Consider the following 14,700-nt stretch of genomic DNA (forward strand, 5'->3'; position numbering starts at 1 on the left):
TCGTCAGATGTTGGGGGCTGGCGTTCTTCAAGGGTCTATCCTTTCACCATTCCCCAGTAGCACAAGGTGGCGGGCCCATGCGGGTCCGACATGGGCAATGAGGGCTGGTGGCTGCCCGCAATAAACCCACAGGGGCCCCCCGTGGGTGCAGTGCTGGCACAAAACGCTGGGGCTGCCCACTTCGTGCCCGAATGGGTCCCCCGTCGGCTAGGCATGGGCTTGAACAGACTGGGCAGCCCACCTAGGTCCCACCGCAGATACATGCGGGCTAGGATGCGGGCTCTATTATGGTGAAGCGCGGGCAACCCCAAAAGGGGCTGCCCGTACACCACCATGAGGCAGCCGCAGTGTTTTTGTGTGGGCAAAGAGCTAGTATTCCCGCCTTCAGCCGACATGGGTCCCGCGTAGGAAATACAGGGGCTAAACTATGGGCTTCACAGTGGCGAAGCGTTTCAGGAATGCAGTTTGGGCTGTCTTAGCAACACCGGCGAAGGTCCCGCGTGGGCTGGGATGGGCACATTTGCCATTCCGATGTCTTCCTTGTATTCTAAATCGGGTATGAAAGGGGTAAGCATGGGCTGCGTGCAGTTCGTGTGCATAAAAGATGGGGCTACATGACGGTGAAGTGCAGGCACACCCAGCAGGGGCTGCCCGTGAAGCGCCCTAACGGAACCAATTGGGCTGTTTGTAGGCTAACACCAGTATTCCCGCCTGTAGCCTAAATTGGTCCTGCATGGAAAATATATGGGCTAGGCATGGGCACAATTGCAATTCCAACATTTTCCCCGCCTGTATCTTACATATCTGTTAGAAAAGGCCTAAGCGTGAGCTGCGCAGTAGCAAAACATGCAGTGTGTGCGGGAAACGGCTAGTATATATCCGCCAGCAGCCTTCGTAAATCCTGCGCAGATTACTGTGGGCTTCACAGTGCAGAAACATCATGCGCCATTAGCGAGTGGCCGGGCAAAACCTATCGACAGTCACACGTACACTAGTTGTACACGGGAAGAGTTGACATTCTCGCATTTAGTCTGCCTGCATATCCTACATCAGACGTAAAATGGTTAAGCGTGACCAAATAGCAAGACCTTGCACGTTTCACTCTGACGAAGAGCTGCTCTTTGAACGTCGTAATAACAAAAGAACCCGCTTCTGAGATTTGTTGGTGCTTCTTTTGCGTTTATCGCATTGTATTTTTTTCTGGTGTGCTACGGTCGCCGCAGAGAAAGCTGCCAGGATAAGATTTCTTGCTTGTTTCAACGCACTTCAATTACGCCAGCACTTCAAGCGCTTTCGTCGTCCCCATGCAACATGTGGCGCATGGAATTCATGACTGGTTGATGAACATAGCGAGCCTCCGGCGACTGCGCCAGAGGCTGCAAAAGGTTTGTTACTGTCGCGTTAATTGCAGCAGCTTTGTTAATGTCCGCTAGCAGAAGTCTGTAGCGATGCATCGATCAAGACACAAAATTCTTGGTTTTTGTGCAGGCATTCCTTGCGCGTCTTCTTCGTCTAGTGATCGCACATTGACAACGCAACTTGGCCAAGCGCCATCGCGAGCTGCCCCACCCTTCACCCTATCAGGAAGAGATACTAATCACAAATCGCCGACATTTCTATCGACGAACAAGAAAAGGTTAGCTAGCGAAAAGGTACAGCGCTAGAGAGAACAAAATAAAAACAAACACCTGTAGAAACGTCACACGAGTAACCTGTCTTTGCGCACTTTTTTTTCAAGTTTTTTTCTCCTCTCACCACCGCCTTCCCTGCTTTTCCTGTGTCCACTCTCAAAAAAAAAACAAAAAACCTGCTCAACCCTGGTTTGTCTGTCTGCCTTTGTTCCTTCCCAGAGGGCCCCTCTGTGTCTGTGGTTTGTCCTGTCCCTCCCAGCCCCCTTCCCCGAAATGGCGCGGAGGCACTCACTCTACAGCCCACTACCGAACATTTTAAGCCGCCCTCCCGACCACACTCCCCGCGACGCTCCATGAAGTGGAGAGGGGTCCCCGATTCTACTTGTTCAGTGCACCCCCGCCTTTCCTGCGTTTGTTTGGAACAGGTTTTTCTTTCCTGCGGTTGGGTTGAGTGAGTGTCAAGGGATGAAGGTAGCTGCGAAAACACGCTGGCACTCGCTAGTCGTCGTTGAATTTGTGTTATACATTTTTGTGTTCCTTTCCTCGTGTTGCTTGATCAATCCACGATCGAAGATGACATCGCCTTCCATGCGTACGTCCAGTGCAAGTATGGTGGAACCCTGTCGTCCTTGTCTCAGTGTTGAATAACTTCGGTCCGAAAGACGTGAGTGGTGAACAGTGACATTTACTGACATTTTAGCGGTAGAGGCCACGGCGGAGAAGGCGGATTTTATGACGGCGACGTCGTGCTGCTAGGACGTAAGTATACGCATTTGAAATCACTCTGTTTTCTGATTACTGCCGCCGTTTCAGTTATATGCTCGGCGTCAACAGAAACTTTCTAGTTGTTCAGTGTCTTTTTTGAACCAGCCAGTTGTAGATTGCACAACGTAGAGAGACAAAATACCGAAATATTTTCTCTGTTACATACCGAAATTTCTTGTCTTTCATGATAACAAGACTAAAATTAGTTTTGTGGTGTGTATTCTTTCTTTACACAGGCATATGGTGCATACGTGCGAGCGCAATCAGCGACGAGCGTTCTGAGGGGGAGCGGCTTAAGGCCCTGAACAAACATCACGCATCGCATCGATGCTGCGGAATGTGCCGTAAATAAAGGAGGATGACCAAGCAAGCATTGGAATCGTCCGAGCAACCTGTTTACACACCAACAATGTTACGACACACATTTGAAACACAATATTGATTCAAATACGAAAGGCGTGAGGTGCATTCACGATACTGAGCATTGCCAATCCTCGGGGAAAGGCGTCATGAGACGCCTGGCTTGTCCGTGCCTTCTCTTTCGTCCTGTCTTCTTTTGCACGCATTATCTCTCGTTAAGTAATGTGACGTACACCTTCCGCTGCGTGAGATTCTCGGTAGCTTCTTTTCGTCTTTTTTCCTTTTCTTATTTCTTAGCGATTACCAATCCACAATCACTCTACCGATAACGATCGTCGATTACAATCCCAATTATTGATTTGCTATGATCAATCCTTATCTAGCTGACAGGGCGCGGCATACTACGCCACTTGTACACATACACACCATTTGTTCCGGTACACTGAAGCACCATAACACCCCTTTTCATTCCGTCCAATTTCTGACGCGTAATTTGCATATTAATATTTGTCTGGCTCCGCGGTGGCTCAATGTTTACGGCTCTCGGCTGCTGACCCGAAAGACGCGGGTTTGATCCCGGCCGCGGCGGCCGAATTTCGATGAAGGCGAAATTCTAGAGGCCCGTGTACTGTGCGATGTCTTTGCACGTTTTAGAACCCCAGATGGTCGAAATTTCCGAAGCTCTTCACTACATCGTCCCTCATAGCCTAAGTCGCTTTGGGACGTTAAACCCCCATTCACCACACCAATATTTGTTTTTTTTTTCATTATTGTCACACCAGAACACATCCCAAACACAGGTTACTAAGCCATACACCCGACCACGCGTTCAATGGGTGTCGCTCAAACACGCCTGAAGGAATTACCCTTCGTGGCCTACGGGAATAAAGAACAAACAAAAACCTTCGTGGCATACGCGTTACTTGCCCACCTGGCGCAGTGGGGCTATTTCCTTTTTCTATTTTCAGGAATTGGGGGTTTTTTCCGACGGGCGGAGCCGGGATTTCACCAGAACGAGCTCCTTACGCTGTCGTTTAATACCTGAGACTGTCCAATACTAGACCTTTCCCGTAATGCATCACAGCTCGCGTTTCTTGTTCAATGGGAAAAAGATAGCGCGCACCGAGGTGTCTCTAACAAGGAGAAGCAATTGGGCGGTGGAGCCATCACCCAAGGAAAACCGGTTGAGAAGCAAAAGTGGACTGTTTTGCCTGTGGATGAAGTCCAGATTGGGCTAATTAGTGAACCATCATTATATTCATAATGATGGTTCAACAGCGCGAACACACCAAGTCCATGAAAGAGAGAGGACACACACACCAGCGCTGAATTCAGCGCTGGTGTGTGTCCTGTCTCTTTCTTGGTCTATGTGTGTTTGCCTGTGGGCCGAACTTGGGCTAGCCCACGTGGGCCGGACTTGGGCTAGCCCATGTGGGCCGGACTTGGGCTAGCCCACGTTGGCCGGACTTGGGCTTGCCCATGTGGGCCGGACTTGGGCTAGCCCGTGTGGGTCCCCGCTGCACTGCCGCCTAAGCCCCCCTTGGAGGTCCCCTCTAAGAAGACCATTACTGCCCCTATGGGTCCCACAAAGGACCGAGGAAAGCCCCCTGTATCGTTTTTATGCATGCAGACCATTGGGGTCCCCTGCTGGTCCTATGTAGCAAGCCCACTGGGCTGCCCCTGTGAGTCCCGCGCGATGCCGAGTTGCAAATCCCGCACATATCCCACATCGGGCCCCCATGGGCTGCCCGTGTGGGGCCCGCGAGGGCCCGCAATTCCGAGCCCCGTTTGTGCTACTGGGGTTGCTTTTCAATTTATTTATTAATGACTTCACCTCAGCAGTAACAAATACGTTGGTCTTTCAGTACGCCGACGATACTGTTTTGCTTACGAAGCATATTTCCTACAAAAGTGCTGTTGCTTTACTGCAAGAAAATATCTGTATCGCAATGAACTGGTTTTCTATGAATGGTCTTTTGGTAAACCAACAAAAAACAAAACTGGTTTGTTTTAGAAACCCATTGAAGACAACAGTACTGAGTGAATCGGTTTTTTTGCACTCTCATAATGATGAAGACTGCCATTGTACTCGAGTTGAAAATCTTGATTGCATAAAATATCTGGGGATTTACTTTGACAGCGACCTCTCATGGCATAGTCACATGTCCTACGTTTGTGGCACATTGCGTAGAACGGCATGGTTACTGTTTACAATTAAATATTTCCTTCCCTTATCGGTGAAAAAGACAATCATGCATGCACTTGCATACAGTGTCATAAGATACGGCATCACAGTTTTGCGCACTCTTCGCAAAGGTGGCATGATCGGGTAGACGCTCTTCTAAAATATATGTTGAAAAGTACCGCCTGTGAACATTCCTTTCCCCCTCACGTAAACTTGTTTAATTTTCTTGGTGTTCCGTCCTTTGAAACTTTATATTAGCACACTGTTATTCTTCGGCACTTTTGGAATCCTGCTTTCAAGACGAGAGCAGTTTCTGCCAGAACACTACGGAATTGTCAACGCTACACGGTCGCCAGATACGCAACCAGATACGGCAAAGCAAGACAATGTGTATACGTCCCTACAATATTCAATGCGCTTCCTGATCAGGTGTTGTCCGCTACTTCTAAAGCCACCATAAAACAAATGCTCAAATCTGTGAAGTTTTAATTCTAAATTGATGCAAGAAACTTGTAAGTTGCAATGTGATTTTTTTTCTCTCTTTTATACAATGTATCTTCCTTAGTGTTTGTATTTCAGTGTTTGTGCACTTACCCTGATATTTTATTGCCTTTACCCCGCCGCGGTGGCTTAGTGGTTACGGCGCTCGGCTGCTGACCCGAGAGACGCGGGTTCGATCCCGGCCGCGGCGGCTGAATTTCGATGAAGGCGAAATTCTAGAGGCCCGTGTGCTGTACGATGTCATTGCACGTTAAAGAACCCCAGGTGGTCGAAATTTCCGGAGCCCTTCACCACGGCGTCTCTCATAGCCTCAGTCGCTTTGGGACGTTAAACCCCAATAAACCAAACCAAACCTTTATTGCCTTTACTTTTCGCTCGCCAATTTTGCCGGGCCTAGTCCTGCAAGCCTCCTCTTGGCTTTGACAGGCCCGAGTCTGTATATATCACAATGTGTTGTGGCAATGAAATTATTATTATTATTATTATTATTATCGCAGCACCGCCTCCTTCTATGGTAGTGCTCTCAGTGCGCGCGTATTGCTTTGCCACTAAAATACTTGGCATTACTTGTTGCACAGCTCCACCGCTGTTCAACAAAGCAAAGAAAGTGATATTTACCTTCAATCTAAACGTGCATCCAAGCACAATGGAACCGCCGAATGACAAAGAGTTTGGCTAGGCCGTGCTTACAGCACGAAAAAGAGCGCCAAGAGAAAAACAAGGAGAAAAGTATGCGAAACAGGCCAAGTGCTTTTTTCCCATGCATTAGCTCAATTGACGGTCACTCGTGATTTGCATTTTATCCGTGTGGTTCACGAAACACTTTAAACTGTATACAAGACAATCATGAGCGGCTATTAGTTTCGCATGAGGTGGATGTAAGTTGATACGAGACACATTGGAGCTCATGTGTCCGCCAAAGTGTCGCTTGTCAGTGGAAGTATGGTACATATAAGCCCACATAAAATACATTTGCGTGTGTGGACTCGTATGCTGCACATATGTTTTCATCAAAAACATTGGATAAGCGTAATATGCTACCCGTATGAGTTCATCGAAGACATAATTATGGCACATATGAACTCGTATTAAGCATATATGTAGTCATACAACGCCCATTTCTGATGCATATAGGTCGTATATAACGCATGAATTCATGCCCAGCATATTTAAATTAAATATGAATGAGACACATGTGAAACATATGAAGACATGTCTGGTATGAATTCAAACACTTATATGAATTCATATGAAATTTTTAGATAGGTTAGAAGGTTAGACACATAGTAGTTGAGAAACGACCAATTTTCTATAGTTTCTAACGATTGAGAAGAAACTGGACCACGCAATCGTAGTCCTACGAGCATGCATCCTACGCGGAAATATGCATGTCACCACCTAACGCTCTTCCTGCGACAGCAGATGTACAGGGCCAATGCTGTCAGATTGCTGCCATGTCCAAATAGGGCGGACGGGCATGCATTTAGCGGGTTGATCATACCGGCCACGAGCTGCTGCAACCTCTGAGCCTCCATCTGCTCCTCAAGGCCTCCCGGTTGAATGCGTCGCTGAGGCACCACGAATGCTCGCGCGGCCTCTCCGTACTCATGGTGCGGCACACCAACGATGACCGCATGGAGTACCCCAGAGTCTGAGGCCAGCAGCTCTTCAAGTTCAGCGGGGGCCACCTGCTGGTCCATGCACTTGATCAGCTCTTTCAGCCGGCCACAAATGAAGAAGCGTCCGTCAGGAACATAGTAGCCCACATCCCCTGGATGGAAAGATATCGATGTAGCCATCGCTTAAAGTCTGCTTCCAAGGTCTTTCCATTTCAACTGCCAAGAATTGATATGTTCAATTGTCCTGCACAACAGCAATTTAAAAGCTGTGTAAATTTGAAAAAAGTTATTGCGGATTGGCAAAGTGAGCAAGTGCACACAGGAAACAAACACTTTGTCATCAGATACTGCTGCATAGTCCTACGCGTTGTGAGGTTGTGGTATTTCTGTCCTCAAGTTTTGCAGTCTTGTGTATAGACTAATAAAAAAGCACCTTACCTGACATTTCATTCCATAGATATCATTTATTGCTTGTAAAAATATTATTAATATGATAAGAAATATCTGCGCAAAATGTTTTTGTTTATTTATTTGTCATCAGTACACAAAACATAGAGTAAAAGATTTTAGTACCTGAAGCGACCCCTCGCCCTCAGTAGTTGACAAAAACATCGTTTCCCGTCTGAATAAGAACATCATTGCTTACTAACTTAGCGCAAAGAAATGCATGCTCGAAATCGTGTTGAATAATTATTATGTGCAAACGCCTCGCAGTAGAGCGTGTTATGAAAACGCCGCAGTATAGGCTTTGGATTAATGCAGGGCTCCTTAAGGCCGATTGACACGACGGACCGTTCACCCGCGGCCCGCGCACTACGTATTCATGCGTCAGCACATTGAGAGGCGCGCTGCCGGCCGTGAGAGGCCGCGGCCGGCAGCGCGCCTCTCAATGTGCTGACGCATGAGCACGTAGTGCGCGGGCCGCGGGCGAACGGTCCGTCGTGTTAAACGGCCTTTAGTGGACGCATCCACCGCACTCAGTGCGTGAGAGGAGGTGAAGCGTAAGTGGAATTTTAACTGGCGACTACGACACTCCTACTAATGGATTCGACTAGAAAATGCGTATCCTGAAGGATTATAAGGCTTGTACAGCCACCCTGATTTTTAATAATATAGCGCGAACGTCGACCTAACTGCTGGTCAGCGCCTTATAACGGCGATAAGCGTGCATTAAGGCGAGAGTTCGCGCACGCGCAGAAAGGCAGAGCGTCGTCTGCTACGCTGTTCCGAGCACGAGGCCACACGCCCTGCCACAATATCAGTTCGCAAGATCCCGCCAAGTCGTAGAGAGCATGCACATGGTTATTATGTGAGACTGAATGAGACTTGATTTCTTTCTCTATTTTTTTTATTTTGCCCATTACGGGAGACCAGCCTGGCGATGCAAAGTTATGATAAGAAAAAATAAAAGGAAAGAAATATAGCAGCACATTGAAACCATTGCCTGGATCGCGATAAACGGGGATAAACGCATGCGCTCTACGGCTTGGCGGGATCTTGCGAACTGATATTGTGGCAGGGCGTATGTCCTGGTGCTCGAAACAGCGTAGCAGACGACGCTCTGCCTTCGTGCGCGTGCGCGAACACTCGCCTTGTTGCACGCTCATCGCCGTTATAAGGCGCTGACCAGCAGTTCGGTCGACGCTCGCGCTATATTATTAAAAATCAGGGTGGCTGTACGTCTGCACACTCTTGGCTTTTCCAATTCAAAAGAATCTCCAACTTCCAAGTTATGTTTCCTTAATGAAGTTTAATAACTTGTTATTTCTTTTTCCTTCCAGCTACCTTAATATGTGCAGTGATTTTAATATTTTAAAGATTTCCTAACTCACTCGATATTTGGTTCTTAATTATGTACTTCTAGTATTGCTTATGAATACTTTAGCTTGTCTCTCCTTAGGGTGCAACTTAAGCTCCGCCTTAAGGTTTGGTTTGGTTTATGGGGTTTAACGTCCCAAAGCGACTCAGGCTATGAGAGAAGCCGTAGTGAGGGCTCCGGGAATTTCTACCACCTGGGGTTCTTTAACGTGCGCTAACGTCGCACACTACACGGGACTCTAGAATTTAGCCTCCATCGAAATTCGACCGCCGCGGCCGGGATCCAACCCGTGTCGTTTGGGTCAGCAGCCGAGCGCCGTAACCACTGAGCCACCGCGGGGGGTCGCCTTAAGGGTATGACGCGATAGCATGATGGGTTAATTGCCATAGATACAGAAGTTCATTCTCTACATTACATTCACAGATCCCTGGGAGCCCTCATACTCCTTATGGCGACATGGTGCAGCGGTTAAGCTATGCGCCACTGCCCTGCGATGGCAGGTGCTCCCAGCGGTGCGCCTTGTGCGGCTCAAATTGCTCTTCTCTAGCGACCAACCATTAATATAACTGACACCTGCCATGGTAGGCAGATTGTGATGACGCCACAAGGTCAGGCGACTTAGGCGGCCCTCCTCCTTTCTAAGTTGCTCTTTGGGGACTACCTGCCAGAGCAACGCTCGTGATTTTTCGCTCACAAAGCTGGCGCTGACACCGGATTTTCTAGAGAATGTGGTCTTTAACGCAATTGAATTAAAAACAGGGGCTGTTTGTGGATCCTATATATATATATATATCTGAAACAAAATTCAAAGGCCAGGATTTTGCTCTTTCTAAAACAAGAAATATAACTGCAAGTAGATTACCTAGAAGGTTCGAAACCATGCACTATACTGTAGGTTAATTTAGGAAACAGGGATGAAAAATATTTCTCTTTTGCTCAAGCGGCTGAACTAAGATATCTTTTTCTGAAATCCAACTGCAATGGCAAGATCTAGAAAGATCTCTTACGTGTACAGACTAGGAGAGCTCTTTCTAGAACCAAACCCCAGAAATTTTTACTGTCTAACTTGAGAACAGCAAGTCACCCTATATTTTCTATATTTTACTTTGGTTTCACAAGTTTTTGAAACGACAGAGTATTATAGATATGGTTCTTGAAGTTCTTAATTCAATTTATTCTTCTAGGCCTGGTTGAAACATGCGCAAGGTAGTTATTTACATTAGATGTAATAGATTTCTGTGACTTTAAATTCTGACAGGAAAATAGCATAAGTGTAATAAGGTAATTGGAGGAGAACCAGATATCTGGAAATTATCTTTGCTACAGATCCGAAACAGTAAATCGCCCCAGTACTGACCCTTGTGGCATATCTTAGATTTGGCCAGAAGCATTGATAGCATGCTATTAATTTTAATCAACTGGTACCAGTCACTCAAATAACGACATAGAAGTTGCAGCACATGGGCTCGCACACCTGCTCTCAACAATGTACTTAGTAATGAGCCGAACTGTACACAATTAAATGCTTTTTTACTGTCTGAAAACAGATCTAGAGTATACTTTGTAGATTTTGCCGTCTTTAATACGGTCAATACACTGCCCAGTCAGTCGGTGCTTCTGGAATTCAAATTACTTAAAACTTGTCATTTCTTGTCTTAAGAAAAATGGGGCCACTCTCGAAAGAACAACTTTCAATTTTTGTTTGTATTTTTTTTTCAGTGCAAGAAGCACTGAAAGTCTATTTTGGAAATAGACTGGTAAACATATTGAGGTTGTTTATATAATGGAGGACTGCACAAATCCAAGCTGATATCAGAATTCTTTATTTTGCTAAAGCTTCTCGACACCACTGGCTGCAGTTTACTTACGTTTGTTGATTACGTTAAAAATTTCACTTGGATCAGTAAATCGCAAGAAAATTGAGTGACTCAACACTGCACCGCCCGATATAATATTATGCCGCAGATTAAGACTGGAGTTGTTAAGGGACCTCTGGTTTATTGGGGTTTAACGTCCCGAAGCAACTCAGGCTATCAGGGACGCCGTAGTGAAGGGCTGCGGAAATTTCGACCACCTGAGGTTCTTTAACGCGCACTGACATCGTACAGCACACGGGCCTCTAGAATTTCGCCTTCATCGAAACTCAGCCGCCGCGGCCGAGATCGACCCCGCGTCTTTCGGGTCAGCAGCCTAGCGCCGTAGATACTGAGCCACCGCGGTGGGGCTGTTAAAGGACCTCTATTTAAAAGTACCGGTCCACGACACTAGTCTACGTTTCCCAATGGAGGGTTGAGTCATATTTTATCATTTGCCTAAAATTTAGACCAGGTTTTTTTTTCAAATAAATGACCTTACGACCTACAATGCTCATTTTTTGTTTTTTATTCCCCTGAAAAACACTTTTGGCAGTAATATTTTTCGTGTTTCTTAATTAATGCTGTCATTTATGCATTTCAGCGTCAGAATTGTGAAAATTGAGTCGGATGTTGTGAAGAAACAGACCACTTATATAACGTTTTTGATTTGATATGCTGGTAAAGATTACAGAAAGTCAGCGCCTTTAGGCTTTTCTTCTCTAGTTTGATGGCGCGACACTACAAGATGAAATGCGAAAATCTTAAATTTAATAGCACTTCTTAGTATTACCTTTACTTACGCCCAGCATTGCACGCCGTCAGCTCAATCTGGCAGAAAAAGCTTTGAGATTCAGCGTTCGGGACTCGACAAACTTTGCTTTTGGCGTATTATTTGCTTTGATGAAATGAAAATGAGGAAAGCAAGAAAAGATGAAGACTCGCTCAGATTACGTCGAAGTAGTGCGTTTTAATTTAGCGTGCATCAAAATTGCTTGTGCAAAGAGTGTAAACATTGGCTCTTTGTAGTTAATGTGCAGTTCGCTGTCTTATAGTGTTTGCAAAGCCGTACGTAGGTGGAAGCGGCCCAAAATCTTTTGCACAAGAGTCATTGAACATCATCTCTATGTATCACACATAGTACAATTTTCTTTGAATCATATGGGACCAGCAGTTAATCACGAAATTCCAGGATGCGAACTTAATGCCCTATTGTTTGCAACACAAGACAACTCTCGCTATGTAAAGAATTCACAGCTGCTATTTTTATAAAACGCATCAACTTTGATATTCCAGCAGTGCTCCCGTGTAATAAAAGAAACAAACTAAGAAGAAGATTACTCTTTCTCGTGTGCCTATTTCAGTCTGGCAATGCCATGTACGTCATTTATAATAAAAGCTACACAAGTGTGAACTGTTCTGTTTGTGCCAAAAAGCACCACATCTACACTGAATCGTACAAACCGCATTTTCCCATGAATTTTTCGACGCTAAGTTAAATTATTATGTTCCACAGATGCAGAAGGTGTGCTATCTGATACCTTATTGTAAATGCGAACCCACTAGTAAGCGATGGAACTGGAGGGAAATATTTTTCGCTTTCAGTATACCAGTACTTTGCATCAGTGCGACGAAAAGTCAACGACAAAATGCTTGAGCCAGCAACCTGTATTCATAATTTTATTCTCTTAACACCGTAAAGATGACCAGAGCCTTAGTAATGCATGACCAGTATATTAATCTTTTGCACGCGTACTGTTCGGGAATACACAAGGGCGGAGCGCGAGCACAGCTCTGAGCACGCCACTGTAGGAAATCATGCTAACACAATGTGCTTCACGTAAACAACACTCCATAGAAGGCGAGCATGTAGCAGTCTTATTGAAGAATAAAGTGCACTGTAGGGCAGAAATTATTATGCAAATATTCGTAAGGCACGCGCACAATCGATGGGACGTGACTCATGCTTGCGAACGTCATTTTCCACTTCTATGACGCGCGCGTTTGCTCGAGACGTACGAGGGCTACCTGAACAGCAAGGGAATCTGTAAGCAGCAGGTCCTTAACTTGCTTGGCAAGCCGACTAGACGCAAGCTGGCAGCGAAAAGATCTCGCATCTCGAGCCCAGTCAGCCATGATTCTTACGTCTACTACTTCTAGGATGTCCTCTGGGGCGCAGGATGGACTGCACCATCTCGGAGGCCGATAAAGTGGGCCACATCATGAAGGGGATCGCCGACTTCTAACTCAAACTTATACATTGCAAAGACAACAAAACGGTCAACACTGTCTCCAGGGGTGCCAGTAATTTGAGGAGGTCACACACCACCGCATTGCTTATCACTTCGACCGCCTTTGGAACATGACTGCCACTTCATGCGAGGATATGTCGACGTTAAAGCAGTGGTTCCGCTCAGCGAACTCGACTACAATGGTCCGCCGAGAATTGCAGCTATGATACCCGTTGCCTTCATCCCGCAGCTGGCCAAGGCACTATTGCCCTAATCCAACCAGTCGTTTACCATAAATTCAGGACAGTGGTCATCACCTCTAGCTGCCCAAGCCGGCAGCCCAGTTCTGACACCACCTCTCCCCTGCTTCCTGTCGCTACTCCTAATGTGATCTTTCCAATCGCTACCACTCCTGTAATACAGCCGAGTGGCGCACATCGGAAGGCCCGTCTGTAGCACCTGCTCGTGTCACGTCCACAACTTCCCGTTTACTCTGACATCACTGATTGCAAAGCACGCCTGTGCCTAACTGAGTACGTTTGCTTGCCGCCCTAGGATGCCATCTATGTTCCTTTGTCTCTCTTTCCTTTGTTCCTGATGGTGGCCATATCGCTTGCCCCGTTAGCAAAACCATTGTTCTCAAGACATCATACCTCATATCACCGTCTTGGGCGTCACATGCACCCGCCCCTACCTTGCCATTCTCAGCATCGATTTGTCAAATTTTACAACACGCAATCGCACTCCCTTGTACGTCGCCATGCACATCCAGAAGAATATGCAAAAGATATTGGCAAGCATCATTAACAAGCCCTTCCAGTAGCCCATGGGCCTCCCCTGTCAACATAGCCAAAAAGGAAAACGGAAGCTGAGGACCTTGCGTCAATTACTGCCACCTCAGTAGGACTACCGAGAAAGACGCCTATTGTGTTCCAAGAATTGAAGGTGTGCTTACTCTGCATGGCGCCAGCTAGTTGTCCTCCATTGTCTCCGTTCAGGATACTCAAACTTGCTGTCGATGAACGGAACCATGCGAAAATTACCTTTATTACTCCCCACATCCCCTTGTAACTCACAGCGAACCTTTTTGGCCTCTGCAATAAACCTCGAAACTTCGAGCGCATGACGGACTGACTCCTTCGGGGCTTCAAATAAACTACTTGTACCTGCAGCTTGTATAACATGACAGTTTTCGCCTCCATGTTCAAAAGAAATCTCCAGAATACTTCTACCATCATTTCCGTGTTATGGTGAGCCGAGCTTTGCCTGAACATCTCTAAATGCAGCTTCGGCCGCCATGAAACCAAGGGTCCTTGGTCACATTGTCGATACTGCGGGCCTTAAGTTCGACTCAGATAAAGTTCATGCCGCCCACCAGTTCCTTACTCGAAGTTCCTCCAGCGAAGTTTGCAGCTTCCTCGGGCTGTGCTGGTATTTCCACTGGCTCATTCAGAACTTCGCGGAAGTTACACGCTCTTTCTGCACCCTCTGAAAGCCGGACGTACCTCTATAACGACGGCAGGATCAAGCCGGCGCCTTAGCACTTATTGCTGTGCTCCTCGCTCGATATATCTTCTTCCATTTCAATCCGTCTGCCGCAACAGAACTCTGCGCCGATGGAATTGGTCATAGGATTTGCAGCCATACTAGCTGAGTGGCAGCACGACCACCTCGGCGTGATTGCGAACGCCCGCCGCCCACTACCTCCTTCTCAGCGTAAGAACTCGATGATCGAA

At 46.7% G+C, this 14,700-nt stretch overlaps 1 protein-coding gene across 1 annotated transcript in view; it reads right to left on the reverse strand.

Annotated features, from left to right (window-relative positions):
- LOC149357975 (uncharacterized) overlaps positions 1–14,700 on the reverse strand; it is a 95,925-nt gene that overhangs the window by 20,718 nt on the left and 60,507 nt on the right. The window contains exon 9 of the mRNA XM_089576694.1: positions 6,944–7,213. Within this exon, the coding sequence (XP_089432820.1) occupies positions 6,944–7,213 (270 nt within the window). The remainder of the gene's footprint in view (positions 1–6,943; positions 7,214–14,700) is intronic.

This window comes from Amblyomma mixtum, chromosome 3 (assembly GCF_055824585.1).
Source record: "Amblyomma mixtum isolate Tamu chromosome 3, ASM5582458v1, whole genome shotgun sequence".
In the NCBI taxonomy this organism is placed as follows: domain Eukaryota; kingdom Metazoa; phylum Arthropoda; class Arachnida; order Ixodida; family Ixodidae; genus Amblyomma; species Amblyomma mixtum.